At 42.1% G+C, this 20,651-nt stretch overlaps 1 protein-coding gene across 2 annotated transcripts in view; it reads right to left on the reverse strand.

Annotated features, from left to right (window-relative positions):
* Positions 1-20,651, reverse strand: part of LOC119041362 (ubiquitin carboxyl-terminal hydrolase 7-like) — an 85,306-nt gene that overhangs the window by 24,989 nt on the left and 39,666 nt on the right. For both annotated transcript variants that reach the window (XM_037134585.2, XM_053667343.1), the window contains exons 2-3: positions 7,838-7,939; positions 3,053-3,251 (exon numbers count right to left, since the gene is read on the reverse strand). In XM_037134585.2, coding sequence (XP_036990480.2) covers positions 3,053-3,251; positions 7,838-7,877 — 239 coding nt within the window. In that variant the 5' untranslated portion in view covers positions 7,878-7,939. The remainder of the gene's footprint in view (positions 1-3,052; positions 3,252-7,837; positions 7,940-20,651) is intronic.

A 20,651-nucleotide genomic window follows, 5' to 3' on the forward strand; every position in this document is an offset into this window, starting at 1 on the left:
CTTGCCTTTCATGACTTGAAATACTTCTTTCCAGCCCCTTCTTGCCTGTAAGGTCTCTTTTGAGAAATTCGCTGACAGTCTGATGGGGACTCCTTTGTAGGTGACTGCCCCCTTAGCTCTTGCTGCTTCTAGGATTCTCTCCTTCATTTTAATCTTGGCTAATGTAATTATGATGTGCCTTGGTGTGTTCCTTCTTGGGTCCACTTTCTTTGGGACTCTCTGAGCTTCCTGGACTTCCTGGAAGTCTATTTCCTTTGCCAGATTGGGGAAGTTCTCCTTTATTATTTGTTCAAATAAGTTTTCCATTTGTTGCTCTTCCTCTTCCCCTTCTGGTACCCCTATAATTTGGCTGGTGGAACATTTAAAGATGTCCTGGAGGTTCCTAAGCCTCTCCTCATTTTTTTCAATTCTTGTTTCTTCATTCTTTTCTCTTTGGTTGTTTCTTTCTTCCTTCTGGTCCACTCCATTTATTTGAGTCCCAGTTTCCTTTCCATCACTATTGGTTCCCTGTGCATTTTCCTTCATTTCATTTAGTGTAGCCTTCATTTTTTCATCTAATTTGTGACAAAAATCAACCAGTTCAGTGAGCATCCTGTTCACCAGTGCTTTGAACTGTGTATCTGAAAGGTTGGCTATCTCTTGGTCACTTAAAAGTATTGGCTCTGGGGCTTTGATTTGTTCTTCTGTTTGAGCCATTTTGGGGAGAGAGTCTGGTCTCACCTGTTATGTACTGAGGGGTGGAGCCTTAGGTGTTCACCAGGGCAGGGCAACCCAGTAGCTGGATTGCGATGCTTTATGTCGGGTTGGGGGTGGGGTCAGAGAGGAAACAATAGCACTTGCTCCCCTCTCGTATTTCAGTTCCTTCTGCTGCTCCCCACAAGCAAATTGGGTCCTTCTGGTGCTGGTTCCTGGGTGGGTAGGCTTGTATACATTCTAGGACCCTGTGGGTCTCTCCAGCAAACTCTCCTGTGAGGCTGGAAGTCTCCCTGGCACCTCAACTCCCACAAGTGTTTTCAAATGGTGCTTTTAGGCTTTATTTCCTGACACTGGGGCCCTGGGTTGTGCAGTCTGTCTCACTCCCCATTATCGCTTGGTTTATCTGCGTGCAAATGTGTGTTTGTGGTCAGCCAGCAGCCTTGCACGCCTCACTGGGTCTGCCTGTTGCCAACCTGCACCTGGAGTCTGCCAGCCACCACCTGCATGCCTGGGACCACCAATCACCACTTTTTCCTGCCATAACCCCTCTCTACCAGCCACCAACTCTGCTCTTCTTACCAGTCTGGATGAATGATTGTTGGACCTCTGTACAGTTCAATTTTCTGTCAGATATGGCTTTTTTTTTGTTTCTAAATTTTTGTTGTCCTTAATTTTGGTTGTGCAAGGAGGCAGAGTTTGTCTACCTACACCTCCATCTTGGCCAGAAGTCTCCTCACTGGGTCTTTTTTGTGCTGCTGAGGTCCTCACTAAGTTCCTTGAGCATCCTTATAATCACTGTTTTGAACTCTGCATCTAATAGATTGCTTATCACCATTTCATTTAGCTCTTTTTCTGGAGTTTTGATCTGTTCTATCATTTGGGCCATATTTCCTTGTCTCCTTCTTTTGGTAGCCTCCCCGTGTTTGTCTCTATGCACTAGGTAGAGCTGCTTTGTTTCCATGTCTTGGTAGTATGGCTTAAGGTCATAGGTGTTCTGTAGGGTCTAGTGGCATAGCTTCCCCTACCACACAAGCTGGGTACTCAAGGTGCACCCTTCTTGAGGACTGAGTACACCCTCCTCTTGTACTTGAGCCTTGGTTGCTGTTAGCAGACCCACTGGAGGGATTTACCCAGGCCAGTCCGCTGCAAGGATCAGCTGTGATCACTGTTCTCCAATCTCTGCCCTCCATGGAGGATCAGCTGTGCAGGGGCAGGGTGATGGTGCTCTGATGTGGTCTGTGCCTATCCACTGGGTACACTGGCCCTAAGGTTTCCTGTGGAGTGCAGTTCAAGGTCAACACCTTCCTGTGTTCTGCCTGGGGCCACCCTGCTGGGCTGTAAAGCAATCTGAGATGGCTACTACTTATGCTCAGTTTGGAGTTCCCAGGGAAAACCAAGCTGGGGATCTAATCTGGCTGCTGCTATGGCTCACTGAAACCAGCTGTTGCTTGTTTGATAGGATTTAGGAGCCAAGACCAGCTATTTTTATGTAGAGTCTTTGTGGATCTCCAAGGTGTATCATACAGTGTTAGCCAAGTCAATGGAGTCTCAGATATGGCACCAGCCTATAAACTCTGTGGGTTGAGGGCTCAGCAAAGGGACAATGGCCTCTGCTTGCTCTGAATCAGACACTTTAGTCTCTCTCTGGATAGCACTGGTGTCTTTCAAGCTGCCTCCCCAGTGCTGGAGCTCAGAGGAAGCCAGTCTGAGTAAATGAGTCCATTTGTGGGTTCCCTAAAAGAAACTGCTTAGGGCTCCAGCAGCCTCCTCCACCAACTCAATGCCCACTGGTTTTTGCAGCCAGAAGTTGTGGGGACTTATCTTCCTGGCACTGGAATCCTGGGCTGGGGGGCCTGGTGTGGGGGTGTGACTTCTTGCTCCTGAGATATCCATCCCAAATTTTTATCCACATGGGTGTGTGGCCAGCCTGCTTCATGGCTGTAACCCTTCTCCCAGTCTGAATGGATGTGGTTTCTTTAATTCTGTAGTTGTCAGACTTCCATTCATCTCAATTTCAGATGTTCCTGAGTAATGGTTGTTCTATATTTTAGTTGTAATTTTGATGTGGTTGTGTGAAGAGGTGAGCCATGTCTGCCTTTGCCTCCATCTTGTCAGAAAGCCCTAAACCCAAACTTTTATTATTTGCAAGAAAAAATATACATCTTTTCTAGTTTGGATATAGTACTTACCAGTGAGTTCTAAAGAGGGGAATGTGTTGAGTCTAATTTAAAATCAAAGAGCTATGTACATCAGTAAGAAAATTCCAAAAAATTTCAAAATACAAAAAGGCCAATCATATTTGACTTCCAGTGTACTAAACTACTTGATGATTTGTAGTTGCATCATTTAAACTTACACAAAATCAGCTTCAGCATTGCACTGGAGAAATAATCCTACGCTTTTTTGGTGTGGTTTGTCTGGATAAAAGCGTGGCATCACCAGAATCTTCCATGATAGATTTCGCACAAAACACGGAGGGCTAAAGACCGGCTCACTTAGTGTGCTGAAGCGCTCGACAGTGAACTGAAAGGTTGCCTCAGAGCGCCAACTCGTGTCTGCAAGAAAACAGGTTGACAATCAGAGCCTGTGCTCTAGGAAAAGAGGCCTGAAAGCACGGACAAGCGGGGATGAACTATTCTACACAACCCCAACCTAGCTGCTAAAACCCAGATCCCTGGGAAAATGATAGTAAGAGTTCCAAGTTACTAAATAACCTAAAGCAATACAATGACATACACTTTCAGTGTGAATGAAACCCCAAACTCAGAAGGCTAACAACACACACCTGCCTTCCCTCCTCGATCTAAGAGTTCTGCGTGATGAGAACATCTGTTCTACCCTATCTTAATTCCCACATAATCCTCAGTGCATGGAGGGGCTGTGGAGAGAAGGGATGAAACATGTAACATTTGTTCAAGAACAGGACTTGTAGATGAAAGGAAAAAAGTTTCAGAAATGGGCTGAGCTGGAGGGAAAAAAAGAAGGGGGCGCTGAACTTGCAATAACAAAGGAGGCCCTCTGGGGGGAGTGGGAAATGGCCAAACCCAAGGAAGAGCAGTGCTGTTTACAGCCAAAAAACACTGCTATAAAGTTAGCCTAAAAATAAAAGTTAGCATCTTAGTTCACAATTATTGTGAAACACCAGCCTGGACTCCCTGGGAGAATAACTTTTTTTTTTTTTTTTTTTTTAGTTTTTACAGAGAGGGGAAGGGAGGGAGAAAGAGAAGGAGAGACACATCCACTTGTGAAAGGTGCAACAATCAATTGCCTCTTGCACACCTCCAACTGGGGACCTGGCCCAAAACTCAGGCATGTGCCCTGCCTAGGAATTTAACCAGTGACCTTTCAGTTTGCAGGCCAGAACTCAATCCACTGAGCCACACCAGCTAGGGAAAAAATAACTTTTAAAATACAAAAAGAAGCTATTTTTTTATTACTGAAATGAAACTGAAGGCCAATTAAAGGAATTGTGGTTTTCCCCAATAAAAAGCAAAGTGTTGATATAGGGCCTCTTAGTGGACTTTTAACTAATGTCACACACTTCAGATTTCTACCTTTTACTCGTGGTGGCTATTCATTTAAGTGACACAGGCCCCAGTTAGCTTTGACAAACCCAGCAGTGTACACAGTGATGCTTCTCAGACTCCTCACGTGAAGAAGTAGTCCTTCCAAGGCCACCATGCCAATCTGTCACTGCCAGCACTTCCTAATAAAACATCATAAAACTGCCACAGCTTTCTATATCTATCTCTTTGCAGAATGGGAACAGTTCACAGACAGGCAGGAAACCAAGGGCCACCCCTGAGGAGATACAAATTGGTCTACAGAATAGCAGGAGCTTGGAAGGCTTTTTAAGAATCAGGTGCTATTTTCACATCCATTCCCACAGGCTCCTGAGGTACCAATGAGACTGGAGCCTTAGGGAAAGAAGAGCATGTCAAGAGCACACTCCCTTCCTTCATCCTTCAATCTCCAAGGAGATGGCCGAGTGCTCAGGCTGCAGACATCTAAGCATACACAAACCGCTTATTTGTGACTAACTGAATTTGTTCTTAGGAAAACATGTCCATCAGTCCTCATGAGAGGACAATATTCTTCACCAAAGAAAGAAAATCCCAAAGAATGTGTGACAGTGTTTTTACCTTCTTGAAAAGTATTTCTTCATTCCTAATTTTTTTTTCTACATGTAACACTGCTTGGCAGTTTACAAAGAAGCCCTCTGAAAGGAGAGCAACTGAGCAGGGACTGAGTCACAACTAAGAGGTGCATTCTGTATTTGAGCCTCTCCCAGTGACGGGCAACCCTAATCCCTTTGGGGTAAAATAAAAGTCCACTGAGAAGACATGAAACTTGCTCAAGAGAATGGTGCCTAGAATGGTTTAGCAAAAAAACAGGCCACTTTTTCATAGATACACAGATCACATCTGAGTGGCATTTAAATCCTACAAAGTAGGGAAGGAAAGCTATTACTTAATTCCCAATTTATAGATGAGGGAACTGAGGTTTGCTAAGGTTAAATGGCTCATCTTATCTACCACTTTGTTTTACAAGGTGGCCAGAAGCATTTCAATGCCCGAGGTTCATGAACACTAAGCACAATGACCCTCCCTATGATTTGTAGAGTGCTACTCTAACACTCTGCCAAACACAGACCTCAATAAAATTGATCTGTTTTACAGTAATTGAAGAAGTAAAAGGAACCAAGTGAAAATCACCCCAGGACACTAACTACTGGGATCTAAAGAGTTCAACATAGTAAAGTCCTGCCTCTCTTCTAATTCTATTTTGTTTTTAGACACATTCAGATCTTCAAAGGATTATTTTATATAGATAAAAATTGACACATTCTCCCTCCTTTCCCCTATCTCTAAAAGTAAAAAATTAAAACATTAAAAAAAAAAGGCCTGGGACTTCCACCAAGATGGAGGTGTAGGTGGAAACATTGTGCCTTCTTGCACAAGCAAGTTTAAAGACAACAAAGTTTTAGTAACAAAAAATGCAGCCAAAACACAGAAAATTGAACTATACAGAAGTCCGACAACAATGAACCCTTCAGCCAGACCAGTAAGAGGGGTGGAGCCAGCAGCAAGCTGAGTTGGGCAGGAAAGATCCCCTGACCTAGGCCCTCAGGCAGCTGAGGGCAGATCCCAGGTGTGGGGTAGCAACGGGTGGACTCAGTGAGGGTGCAAGGTGGCAGGTTGACCCCAGTCACACATTCGCGCGCAGATAAACCAGAGAAGAAGCAGGAAGTGAGACAGACTGTGCAGGCCCCAGCAGCAGGAAGCAGCAGAGGGGACGGCTATTTCCCCTCTTTGACCCCAGCCCCACTTACAGCATCACAACCCAGCGACCTGGGTAGCCCCGCCCTGGTGAACATTTAAAGCTCCGTTCCTCATATGTAAGGGGCTCAAACAGACCAAAACATGGCTCAAGAACTCAAAGCCCGCCATTTCCCCGCTCTGACCACGCCCCCACATACAGCGTCAGAACCCAGCGACCTGGGAGTCCAAGGTGCCGCTTCTCACACTTAAAGGGCACGAACAGACCAAAAATGGCGCAAGAAGATCTCAAAGCCCCAGAGCCCATAGATCTAAGCCATGAAGAAATAGCAAAACTCTCAGACGCACAGTTTAAAACACTGGTCATCAGGATTCTCACAGAACTGGTTGATTGTAGCCACAAATTAGACAAATATATGAAGGTGAGACTAATTGAAATGAATGGAATTGCACAGGACACCAACAGCAATGAAAAGGAAACTGGGACTCAAATCAATGGAGTGGACCAGAAGAAAGCAAATAATGGCCAAACAGAAAAGAGTCAAGAAGCAAGAATTCAAAGAAATGAGGAGAGTCTTAGGAACCTCCAGGACATCTTTAAACACTCCAACATCCAAATTATAGGGGTACCAGAAGGGGGAAAGGCACAGCCACCAGTGGAAAACTTATTTGAACAAATAATAAAGGAGAATTTCCCCAATCTGGCAAAGGAAATAGACCTCCAGGAAGTCCAGGAAGCTCAGAGAGTCCCAAAGAAGTTGGACCCAAGAAGGAACACACCAAGGCACATCATCATTATATTAGCCAAAATTAAAATGAAGGAGAGAATCCTAGAAGCAGCAAGAGCTAAGGGGACAGTCACCTACAAAGGAGTCCCCATCAGACTGTCAGCGAATTTCTCAAAAGAGACCTTACAGGCAAGAAGGGGCTGGAAAGAGGTATTCCAAGTCATAAAATCTAAAGACCTACAACCAAGATTGCTCTATCCAGCAAAACTTTCAATTAGAATGGAAGGACAGATAAGGTGCTTCTCAGATAAGATCAAATTCAAGGAGTTCATCATCACCAAGCTCTTGTTATATGAAATGTTAAAGGGACTTATCTAAGAAAAAGAAGTTAAAGGAACATGAACAGTGAAAGGACAACAAACTCTCATGAGGATTGATGGACATGCTTTTGACAGAACATGGTTTCATATTACACTGCAAGATTCCAGGGGCTGAATAAAGTGACTACTGGCTGCTACCTGCTCATGATTTTGATATTGCTAATGTACAGGTCACACAATCCAATAAATTACAAGGAAGAAACTGCCTCAAAACAAAGTGATTCCATAGGCACAAAATGGCCATGCATGTACATATGCACATTTTTTTGCATAGAAGGTATAGACCAAAAGTTAGTGTGGGAGAATGAAGCCCAAAGCTTGGTCTGATTTCATATCTAATGGGAGTGGGGGACAGACAACTGATATACACACTACCAGAAGGCAATGGAAAGCCAAGTTCCAATGTCTAGTAAGTATCTGGCTGGAAATAAGAAGGAAAAGGAGAGTAATGTGTATTCATTCTGGGTACTTACAGTGGCAGGAAAATTACACGCCTGAGTAAACAACCATCTATTATAAACTCCTATATTTAAACCTCCTCACCTAGGCTGGGGGCAACAGACTCACCTTGAAATTTGAGTAATCCTGAAATTCAACAACAAAACAGCCTAATTTTTCCTCAGGTACAACCTCCTTAAAAACTAGCTGCTTGTAAGAAACTCAGAAGTATGTGAGGAAGAAATGTACATCACACCTATTTGTGTTTCTGACAGAATTTTTGCCCAAGCAAAGTAAGCAACCCACAGGTACTTACCATCCTCCATATCTTCTGTGTTCTTGTGCCCATCACTCATGGTTAGATTCCCATTGATAATAGGATTTTGAGTAATTCTTGGTGGGTCATCAGTATCTCCAGCTTTAAAGAAAACAAAGAAATCCCATGGTTTTTACCTTCAAGGCTTAGATTAAACAAACAAAAACATTCAGTACTTTTTAAAATTTCAAGGCACTATTAATGTTCCAGCTGTGCCATAATAAATGCACTCTGACCCAAAAGGTACTTACTAGTATATTTACTAAATATAAACTTTGGCTGACACCAAAATGTTAAGTGTACTTGAACACAACACAATAATCTACTCCATCTGGAATGACACTTATTTTGAAGTAGGTTTCCTACTCATTCAGACTCAATCAATCCTAGTGAAAATATCATTGAGGATTTACTAAATTTTTACAAAAGAGTATATATTAGATGTTTTTACCACAGAAACATATACATTCTCATTCTCAAAGTGTCTCTGGACAATTACTATATAATTGAAGTATAATTCCATGCAAAAACCAGAACTTGTATTTTGGGGGAAATGGGGAGTTGGGAAGGAGATCCCTGGGAAGACTCACATGTACAGAGTCCAGAAAGGCCTGTAGAACCAATAAACTGGTTTTGTGTTTTTGAATGCTTGCTGAAATCTGACTTAAAAATATTTACATATAATCAGAAGTGTAGATACAAAACATTTAAGCAATGGCCCTGACTGGTGTATGGCTCAGTCTGTAGGGTATCATCCCACAAATGCAAAGGTTGCAGGTTTAAGTCCCAGTCAGGGCCCATGACTGAGTGACAGGCCAGATCCCCAGATGGAGAAATGCAAGAAGTACTGATTGCAGTTTATCTTGCACAATGATGTTTTTCTCTCCCTCTCTTTCTCCCTCCTTTCCCCTCTCTAAAAGTAAATAAATAGGTACAAGATTCTGGCCAAGATGGAGGTGGAGGTAAAAAAAACCTTTGCTTCCTCACACAACCAAAAGGAGGATAACAACCAATCTAAAATCAATAAACAACCAGAAGTGCCAGAAAATCAAACTGCATGGAACTCTAACAACCAAGAAATTAAACAAAAAATCAACCAGAACAACCAGACCGGTAAGGTGGACCATGCAGGCATCTGAGAAAAACCACTGTGAGGCAGTAGATTTGACAGGCAGGAGAGGTCCTGGGCTGTGCAAGTGGGGCTTACTTAAGGGGAAACTGAAACTCAGAGTAGACTGGACTATGGCTATTGCCACAGTGGGAGAAACTCCCAGTCTCACACGAGAGTCCCTTGGAAAGTGTGCTAGAGAATTGCAGGCAAACTGCACTGTTTCCTCTCTGGCCCCTCCCCAACAGGCAGCCACAAAGCAGCAAAGAGGGTTGCCCTGCCCAGGTAAATACCTAAGGCCCTGTCCCCTTACAACTTATCAGATGTGCCAAGACAAAGAAATACGGCCCAAATGAAAGAACAGAGCAAAACCTCAGAAAGAGAACTAAGCAATGAGGAGATCGCCAACCTAACTGGTGGAGAATTTAAAGCCCTGGTAATCAAAATGCTCACAGACCTGATTGAGCTTGATCCAAAAATGAAAAAAACAAATGAAAGATACCAAAAATGAAATAAAGCAAAATATTCAGGGAACCAACAGTGACAGGAAGAAAACCAGGACTGAAAGCAACAATTTGGAACAGACAAAAAAAAAATAACTATCCAATTGGAACAAAATGAAGAAACAAGAATTCAAAAAAGTGAAGAGAGTCTTACAAACCTCAGGGACAACCTGAAACATTCCAATATCTGAACTGTAGGGGTGCCAGAAGGAGAAGAACAGCAGCAAGAAATTGAAAACTTATTTGATCAAATAATGAAGGAAAACTTCCCCAATCTGGCAAAGGTAATAGACTTTCAGGAAGTCAAGGAAGCCCAGAGAGTTCCAAGGAAGTTGTACCCAAAAGAGGAACACACCAAGGCACATCATCATTAAGTTACCCAAAAATAAAGACAGAATCCTAAAAGAAGCAAGAGGAAAGGAGAGAGTTACACACAAAGGAGTTCCCATAAGACTATCAGCTGATTTCCCAAAAGAAAACTTTCGGGCAAGAAAGGGCTGGAAAGAAGTATTCCAAGACATGAAAGGCAAGGACCTACATCCAAGATTGCTCTATCCAGCAAAGCTACCATTTAGAATGGAAAGGCAGAAAAAGTGCTTCCCAGATAAGGTCAGGTTAAAGGAGTTCATCATCACCAAACCTTTATTATATGAAATGTTAAAGGGGCTTATCTAAGAAAAGGATTAAAAATATGAACAGTAAAATGACAACAAACTCACAACTGTCAACAAATGAACCTAAAAGAAAAGAAAAACAACAAAAACAAAAACTAAGCAAACAAGAGAACAGGAACAGAATCAGAGAAATGGAGCTCACATGAAGGTATTTCAGTGGGGAAGGAAAAGAAAGTAATAGAGGGGAAAAGGTACAGAGAAGAAGAAGCATAATTAGTAGGCATAAAATAGGCAGGGAGAGATAAAAATGGCATAGGAAACAGAGGACTCAAAGAACTTATATGTACAACCCATGGACATGAACTAAGGGGGGTATGCTGGAAGGTGGGGCGCAGGGAAGAGAAGGGATAAAGAGAAAAAATTGGGAAAACTATAATAGCATAATCAATTTTAAAATACTTAAAATAAATAAATGAATAATTAAAATCTTTTTAAAACCTTTAAACAATGACTGCCAAACATAAGGTGTAAATTCTAACTGTAACATTCTCATCATGATTTCATTAATTTAGAACGATCTTCTTACACTAGCATAGATCCATTTTTTAAAAACATGGCAAGACAGGGTTTAAATAGTCTCTATTGGCCAATATAGCCATACTTCACATTTTTAGATCCTTTCCTTGTTCCAGATATCAGAACAGCTCGCTGCAGCTAATGCTTGCCCCCATGTTGCCTCTGCACTCAGCTTTCCCTGGGGCATACGACACTTCAAGAAAAATTAAGGAGTCTCAGCTGCAGATGAGAGGTGTGGTCGTAAAAATATCTACATAGGTGTGTTCTTGTCCTCCAATATTTCAGAGCCTTCCCAGCATGAAGTCTGTTTCAGCACCACGGATAGCACCCTCGCTCTCAAAATCCCCAACTATTGGGTTCCATCTCAAATATTTTTTAATACAAACTGCTCTTTATCCTTCTTGAGCATCTTGCACACACACACCTTAGAAATCCTTGGAAGCCAAAGAACAGGTATTACCACCAGCATTTAGAAAGACCATGCCCAATCTTAAGTGACAATACAAATTCCCAATTTTTTATTAAATAACAATATATACACTTAGGAATGTATTAAAAGTGATTTTTTTAAATAAACAGATATTTCTTACATTGGTGCCTCAACCACCACATCCTGACAGAGAAACTGGGGGAGGGAAATGAGGCAAGGAGAAATTCTTCTTACTATTGATTAAGTGGCTCAAACTCTAAACTCTAAAAGCATATGTGCTTAAAAGGAACTGAAAAACCAGGCACCTTGCTTGACTGAAATGTCTTTCATACACATTTATCTTCATTAATTAAGTACATGAAAACATTATAAAATATTTTATGACCAAAAATCTCTGGCCTATTAAATAAATGGCACACAGCCCAGATGGAATAGTAAGCAACACTTTTTTAAAGAACCTATATGAAAAATACTCTAACTCAAGTTTTAAAAAAATTAGGACATCGAGCAGTAAACACCACCTTTGTTATAAAAAAGATAAGTTATGTTAAATATATAAATTGTTATTTCCCTTTAGACTATACATAGCACTACTAAGAGGTTCTATAGAAGCAGAAGAATATTCACCATTTCCATACATTCACATCACAGGAATGTACTTTAAATATTGAAATAATTTGCTTGAAGCAAGCCCAGTACTTTTTAATTTAGTTCTTTGGTTTAAATCCATCCAGCCCACTGCAATTTCTTTAAAATAGGGCTTATGATGCAGAAACACAAAAATGACAAATAATCCTCTGTGCACCAAACAAAGCATTGCTCCTAAACTAGCGATGTTATTTAAGTGTAAGCAGTCTAAATTGTGGCAAGTCGTAACTTGCCTGATCCATGATTCTGAAGATTCTGAGACCCAGGTAAATTCAGATGATTGCTGAAAGAAAATACCTTTCAAGGTCTGTTTTGGTGACTTGAGATACAGAGTAGTTTTTCACCAGAAGTTACATTAGTAATAAAAGTCAAGATCAATTCAAGAGATCTTATGGATCGCCACCCACAACACCTTATTGTGTGGAGCAGATAAATGAATAAATTACACCACTGTTTTTCAGCAGTAGAATTAACTACAAGGTGGTGAATGAAGAAAGCCTTATATTTTGTAAATTGAGAGGTCCTATTCTGATGTTAATGAAGACAGGATTTCTCTGCAATTTGCCCCAGAAGGGAAGGCAGGCAGAATTCTGCAGTTGAATAGGGTCCTCCTGAGCAAAACCCCACATTTACACACCACGGTACACATTTCTGCTGGGCCAACCACTTTGCTCTTTCCCATCCTTCATAAGCATGGAGATGGTGATCAAGGCCAATGGCTGTGAAATGGGACCACATCCCTGGTTAGACCACCAAGTACATGAGAAACCAGAACTGTTAACAACAGGCTCCATGAAACTCCCAAACAACTGCCAATGGGACCTTTGTAAAAAGTTGGACATTCAAGTCTATTCCTGAGGGACTGAATATCCAGTTTTAAAAAGCTCCTCACAAATGAGTTGGATCAACAAGAGGATTAAATTTCATTAAGACAGTGAATCCCCAAACCAGAATTAAATGATGGAAGTGCCCAAAACCCACAAAATGTCTGTACTAGGCTTCCAGAAATATCCTAAAAGATAAACTGCCTTCTTTAGCATCAAAGAAGTACACAGCTGGTGTATACATGTATTGGTCACTGTATATAGTACTCCTGTTCCTGACTTTTACGGACTGCCTAGCTGGAATTTTCCCAGATGTGTCACCTCTCATTTGGCCTATATGAGCAACACTGATTTTCTGATAACAATGATCTCAAATAAGACTGGAGACATGTTTGGCAAGTGCCAATAATAATATGGAATGCGTCAAAAAGAGAAAAATTGTCCCTGATAGGAAAAAATGTCTCTAGGATGGAAAAAGCAGTTATCCATGTAAAATATACGTATGATACTCAAAAAAAGTTACAAAAGACTGTTCCCATTGTTTGTGATTGGTAAGCCTTTTGACAATAGACCTTGTGGTAAGTATCCAAAGCATAATTTTAGTATGTATGTAAAAAGGTACAAAATCTTTTTTTAAAGGGTGACTTTAGAAACACACAAGAGACTACCTTGGCTCAGTGCTAATCCTCTATATCGTCCTCTTTTACTGACGATGCCTATGCTTATGTTCTGCTTTTCTCACTGCTGACTTTCGTTTGTGATGTCATAACAGAACTACTAACCCAGAGAACATGACCAACTGGCATGGAAATGATGCAGCACTCAGTAAGCACCTGAATGTCACTCCTGCATGAGCTAACAGACGAAGAACATTATTCCAATTTGTTGGCTTTGACACTGTCTGTTGCTTCATAAAGATTTCTCAAACCTCTCCCAGAAAGGCTGGGGTTGGGGAAACCAAACACCACCACAAAACTTTACAGCCTTCTACAAGGATCCTGGTACACAAAGAGCCAGCTGTGTCTCACATTAACTCCCCACTCAGCCCCCAGGGACATCCTCAAATTTCCAAACTAGTGGCACAACCCAATGACCAGAGCCACAACTCAGTTAACATTTCAAAATACAGATTACTAACTTAGTCCCCAAATTGGTCGGGCAGAGCCTTTAACTGCACATCTGAATCCCAGCTCTACCAGTTCATGTTGAATCCCAGCTCAGACACCTCTCCCATGCTCTCCCCTCCCCTCACCCTTCTGCTTGGCCTTCCTCCTTTCAGCCCTCTCCCAGCCCCAAACCCATTTTAATGAGCATTACAGAAAACAGAGATTATCAAAATAGAACACTGGTATCTTTCTGCATTTTCATCTCTTAATTGGCAATCCCAAATATATTTCAGGAACAGTTCAGAGATTTCAGTACTGGCTCTGGAAACCCATCAAACAGCGGAAAGCACCCAATCTGAACTCCAGAGTCACCTTCATGTCCAAGTCTCTGATTCCCTGCCCTGTCTGCATGGCTCTGCAGCAGAACTACTGGGCTGGGGGAGGGGAGGGTTCTCTTGGCCACATCAGAGTCACTGCATGGAATCTCTAGAAGCACTATACCTCAACATGCTTTTTTTAAAGCTCCCACAAAATTAGGGCAAGAAACAGATTTAAGTAACTTCAATCGTTTAAATACCTTCAAAAGACAAAGTATCTGGCTGTGTGGGGTGACCTTTAGGGCAGAATACTACTGTGTTAGGTCCTCTATCTGTGTATTTAACAAGAACCATTCCTTTCTAAAATGTGTGTATATGGTGGTGTGCATGTATTCCTATTGTAAACCTATACATTGCAAAAAAGTAGTCTGGAAACTTGTAAAGCACTAAAGCATACCCACAAAACACATTATGTGCTGTTATTAAACTTGATGTAGCTTGATTGTAACATTTAGTTTATAAAGGTTCTTTCTATTTTCCATGGCAAAGTCTTTAACACGTGAAAAATAAAAGCAACGCTTTGATTTATTTTTGTAAGTATTTGGAATACTTTAAATAAATGAATGTCCAATACCAGGTTTTTAAAAATGGCATAGTCCAGAATCAGAAAGAAAATGTTAACAGCAGGGGAAAGACCTGGTTATTAGTTCCTTAGTTGATTTAAGTTAACAATGGGAAACCCAGTGACGGGTATATAAGGACAACTGCACTAGCTTTCCAACATTCTTTTAAATCTAAAGTTTAACAGCACACCCCAGCAATCTAGACGCTCCAACCAAAGTGAACTACCCAGCTAGGTCTAATGTTTACTTAAAAAAATGACAACATAGCAAACCATAAAGCCTGAGTAGAACCATATCACTGTATTTGTACTTGAAAAACTTTACCACAAATCATCCACAGAAGCGTGTCTGAAATTCTCAGTCAGTAACTGAACAGTCTCAACACAAGGACCCTCAGAGTGTGCACTTTCATGGCCACGGCCATGCGCCTTGGATGGGCCCCACTCCACCCCTCAAAATAAGCCCCACCTATGTCTAATCTCCATATTCATAATTTATCACTGCAATGAAATTACCGAAAAATTGTCCTGGCTTCTGTGGCTCCAGAACTGAGTGCAGGCCTCCGAACCAAAGGGTTACAGATTCGATTCCCTATCAGGGCACATGCCTGGGTTGTGTGTCAGGTCCCCTGTTGGGGGTGTGCAAGAGGCAACTAACTGATGTTTCTCTCCCTCTTTTTCTCCCTTCCTTGTCCCCTCTCTAAAAATAAATAAAATCTTTTTAAAAAATTACAGGAAAAAAGCAATAGGTAGGTAACCTTTTGAAAGGCCTTTGACACTCAGCAAACCTCCTTTGAGGCTTACACGGTGAATACCTGGGATGTTTCCAATTTGGGAATGGTATGATGAGAGCTGGTATAAATACTTTCGTACAGTTTCTGGATTCATACTTATTTCTACTTTTAGATTTTATAAGAATGAAATGCTCAGTAACGTGGCAAGGGGTTCAGAGATGCATCAGGGGAAATAACGACCTTCCCCCTCTGAAGACACTATATGATGTGTCGTCACCTCGTCGGCTTTCTGAATGTCCGCACGTAGACACAGATGCACAAGGTGCACACACTCTTTTCTCAGGAACAGAGAAATGGCACCCCAATTACACTACATGGATAGCTTACAGCTATCTTGAGTCAGCGCAGATACACATATGAATGAACTTGTATATGGATTTTATTTAGAATAGCACCATAACACTTCATCATGATTTACCCAACCATTCCCTTACAGACAACTGTTATCGGGTTGGGGAGATTTTTTTTGGGGGGGGCACCTGTATGATGCACAGCAAACATCTCTGCACTATGATTTTTGCTGTGCTGCACATTCTATAAACACGTCTGGTCCCCCAAAGTAGTTTGCTGTGCTCTTTCCAATAGTATTTATCAACAGTGCATCCAAGAACTCAGAACGCTACCAAATGGCTCCCGACAGCCAAATCACAAGACCCTCGTCTGCACAAAGTTTGCATGCTGCTCAAGAGAACTCTTCCAGCTCTCATGCACAACTCCGTAACTCTTACTTGAAGGCAGTCAAATACAACCAATTTCCTGACTTTCCAGCCCAGAACAAATCCTCAATGTATGAAACCTAGCTCCAAGCTCACAGAGGAGCAAAAAGGCAGCTGACCACCCACTAGACAAAGACAGAAGGTATACTGAGGATGACTGAGAAGAGGGAGCAGCCATCGGGCCAGTTATAAAGGGAGGGAGGGCATACAGAAGAGACAGGGCAGCACTGGCCTGTGGGGCAGCAGGAACAGAGCAACTAGGAGGGAGACGGGCAGTCATGAGGGACATGAGGCTGGGAGCTGCCACACTACAAAAGAAACCAGAGCCTCTTGAGAGCTGAGAAACAACCTCCCAACACTTGGGGAAAACATGCAGTTCTGTGGGAAAACTCGCTGACTGTGGAGTCAACTAAGGCAACACTGGGCCTGAGGTGAGACCAGGGAATACAGTCAGTCCTGGGACAAACCTGGAGCTAGCTAAGCAGGGACTTAAGTTCTGACAATGGTACCAACACGGTGAGAACTTGCAGGTCTGAGTTACTCTACTCTCAGCACAGGTCTCACAGTCAGTCTGTTCTCCTCTCCAGGACTCAGTGGTGCCCGAAGTATACCACCCTCGTGGCAAGTGGGGAGAAGGTACCAATCAGGCGACATGGTCCCTGCTGGCCAACAAGCTCACTCTCCCAGTCAGAAACACCACACTGCCCAGTGGCCCTGAGCAAACAAAATCACTTCCCAACTCTAACTCTCTGAGTTGCTGACTAGTAAAGTGAAACCTCCAGGAAGCACTCCAGATCTTAATGCGGCCTTCACTTCAGAAAGATCACTTCTTGTCCATTATGATTCCAATACCAAGGACATCAAGCATCCCCCTAAATGCTGGACATGCCTAGCGTGCCTGCAATTACAGTAATAATAAAGAAGACATTCTACTCCATTCTAACATGTCTTTCCAGACAGGAACAATTTGGGAGGCAAAGGCACCCATCTCATCTCTGGCTGGGGCTGGGTAAAGCCCACACCCTTCTCTCAGAAGTTAGTCAACCTACATATAAAGCTTCTCAAGTGGGCGAAGAGCTGGGCTGGGCCTAGGGCTCAGCAGGGAACAGACAGATAAGCTCCCTGCTCTCCTGCAGTTTACTTTCTTCTGGGAGGAGATGGGAGGGACAATTGCAATGGAGGAGAGACCAGTACTGACAGAGCCACAGGGCTTGGAGGCATACCACTGGTCATGAAGGAAGAGGCAACATCCAAGTCTAAACCACAAAAGAAAAGAAGCCAGCTGGGCAGAGAACCTGGAGAATCACATTCTAGATAGAGGGGCAAGGGAGAAGATGGGAGAGGACGTTCAGTCAAAAGGTGGGCAGGGCCAAGGCTGTGGAGGGCACTGAAGGCCATGGGAGGGCTATGAATTTCATTCTCAAATGTACCTACTTTTGAGGACCTACATTCTCAAATGTACCTACTTTTTAGCATGTGCCCTCAATCAAATGAAAAGAAAGCCACCTTTGAGGGGAGGTGGAAAAATGTAATGGGGCAATGAATGGTGATGAAAGGAGACTTGAAGGCACTGCTCAAAGAGCAGCTCTCTGGTAGGTCAGAGCTAAGATGTTCCCAGTGTTTGGACCTTGGCTGCCAACCCCATACACCTATCTGGACAAGCCTACCCTAATCATCTCAGACACAGGATCCTTGCTGTTGTGCAGAAGATGTGGGTGTCCCTCAGGGCTAGCCTGCCAGGTTAGCCAGGCAGCCTCCAGTAGCTCTATGAATTCCTTCGGTCATATTACTAGCATTCGAATTATGGCTTAATCAGAACCATGACTCTAAAGTGTTCTGGTTTTACACTTTTATGATTTTTACATGATTTGGCTACCTGTGTCTCCCATTAAACTGGCCAGAAGTCCACTCACGTGGCATTCCTGTTGTACTACATCAGGACTTCTTTGGTCTTCCACTGTTGGTCTTCCACTGCTGCCCAGCTGCTAGGTAGCTGAGCATGAAGATTCAATGTAGAATCTCTGTATGAAAACCTGACCATTAGCTCTACACTCTAAAATAATCCCAGTTTAATTCAGTTATAGGAAAATACAGCCACAAAGAAGGCAACATATAAATTTGTGTTCCTTAAATGAAACTATTTGTTTAGGGCTTTTTGTTTGGCCTGATCATGCCAAAACAATCTGCTCCCTAGAGGATCATCCTGTAACTGCCAATCACGCTGGCTGCGCTGTGAGGGGTGTGCAATCAGGCACAACTGCAGAGCTTTTATGTACGCTATGTCTGCATTGCTTTCTTACACATCCAGTGTTGTTCCACAGAAAAAGAGAGCTAGCATTATCTTATATGCTGTGGAGCACAGGCCACTTGTGGAAAAGAAGTCCCAGCATACCAGGCAGAGACAGAGCTTAGAAAAGCGATAGGACGAAAGTAGAAAATGTTTGCAACACATAACGGCCTAACGATTAATAACTAGAACACTCAGAGTTACTAAAAATTAAGAAGGAACAACCTAACTACAACAAAGGAGAAATTCACAGGAAATTTAGAAAGAATAATAAATATGCACAACTTCCCTAATTAACATGATACTTTTCCATCTACCATATGAACAGAGAAAAATATCAGAAATGCCCATTGATACAGAGGGTCTTGCAAAATGTGTGGTGTCAAATGGCTAGCAGGAATGTAAATTTACAATCAAATTATTATCCTCAAAGGCAGTATTCAGTAAAATCAAAGGTCAACTATGTTTTCACACAAGTCATGTCCAGAAATTCATTCCAAAGAATATTAGCATACATGCCAAAAGATGTACATCAGCAAACATCTTACATTGAAATACCATTTTTTACAGAGAAAAATGAAAAACATAAGTGCCCGTTACTATGAAGGGCCACATGTTATATGATTCATATGACTCCATTTATATGAAGTGTCTAGAAGAGGCAAATCCTCATTGAGAGACAGAATGCAGATCATTGGTTGCCCAGCGTTGACAGGGAGCCAGCAGTTAGGGAATGGGGAGACTGGGGAGATGGATAGGTGGGGCAGGACTTTCTTTTTAGAGTGAAAAGAAATCTTCTAAGGTGAATAAAAGACTTACATATAAGTTGTGACACCATAAAAGTCCTAGAGGAGAACATAGGCAGGAAAATCTAAGATATTTCACGCAGCAATATTTTCACTGATATGTCCCCTAAAGCAAAGGACATAAAGGAAAGAATAAACAAATGGGACTTCATCAAAATAAAAAGCTTCTGCATGGCTAAAGAAAACAGCATTAAAATCAAAAGAGAACCAACTGTATGGGAAAACATATTTGCCAATGATACCTCAGACAAGGGTTTCATCTCCAAATACATAAAGAACTCATATGACTCCACTCTAAGAAGACACCCAACCCAATTAAAAAATGTGCCAAGGATTTGAACAAACACTTCTCCATCGAGGACATACACAGGGCCCAGAGACATATGAAAAGATGCTCAGCATCACTAGCCATCACAGAGATGCAAATTAAAACCACAATGAAATACCACTTTACACTAGTCAGAATAGCCATCATAAACAAATCAACAAACAAGTACTGGAGAGGTTGTGGAGAAAAGGGAACCCCAGTGCACTGTTGGTAGGAATGCAGGCTGATGCAGCCACTGTGGAAAACAGTATGGAATTTTCTCAGAAAACTAAAAATGGAACTGTCTTTTGACCTGGAAATTCCACTGCTAGGATTATATCCTAAGAACCCTGAAACACCAATCCAAAAGAACCTATACACCCCAATGTACACAGCAGCACAATTCACAATAGCCAAGTGCTGGAAGCAACCTAGGTGCCCATCAGTAAATGAGTGGATCAAAAAACTATGGTACATTTATCCAATAGAATTCTAAGCAGCACAAAGAAAGAAGAAGCTCCTACCCTTCATGACAGCATGGATGGAACTGGAGAGCATTGTGCTAAGTGAAATAAGCCAGGCAATGAAAGACAAATACCATATGATCTCAACTTTAACTGGAACCTATTAAACAAAACGAACATACAAGCAAAATATAACCAAGACACTGAAATTGAGAACAGGCTGACAGTGACCAGAGGGGAAAGGGAGGAGATAATGCAGAAAAGGGGTGAAAGGTTTGCAGAACAATTATAAAGGACGCATGGACAGTAACAACAGGGCATAGAAACAGAGGAAGGAGGTGGGAAGGGCTGGGGTGGTGGGGAGGTGTAGGGGGAAAGGCAGAAACCTGTACTTGAACAACAATTTTAAAATGTTACAAAAGAAAAGAAATCTTCTAAAACTGTCTGGGGTGTTGCACAACTCTGGGACTCTACTAAAAGTTACTCAACTGCACACTTTAAATGAGTGAATTGCATGGTATATGAATTATATCTCATTAAGTTCTATTTATTTTTTTAAGATTTATTTATTTTTAGAGAGGGGAAAGGAGGGAGGGAGGGTGGGAGGGGGAGAAACATCAATGTGTGGTTGCCTTTCAAGCACCCCCTACTGGGGACCTGGCCAGCAACCCAGGCATGTTCCCTGACTGGGA

Source organism: Artibeus jamaicensis, unplaced genomic scaffold (genome assembly GCF_021234435.1).
Source record: "Artibeus jamaicensis isolate MK-2021 breed Jamaican fruit bat unplaced genomic scaffold, CSHL_Jam_final contig_1353, whole genome shotgun sequence".
NCBI lineage: Eukaryota > Metazoa > Chordata > Mammalia > Chiroptera > Phyllostomidae > Artibeus > Artibeus jamaicensis.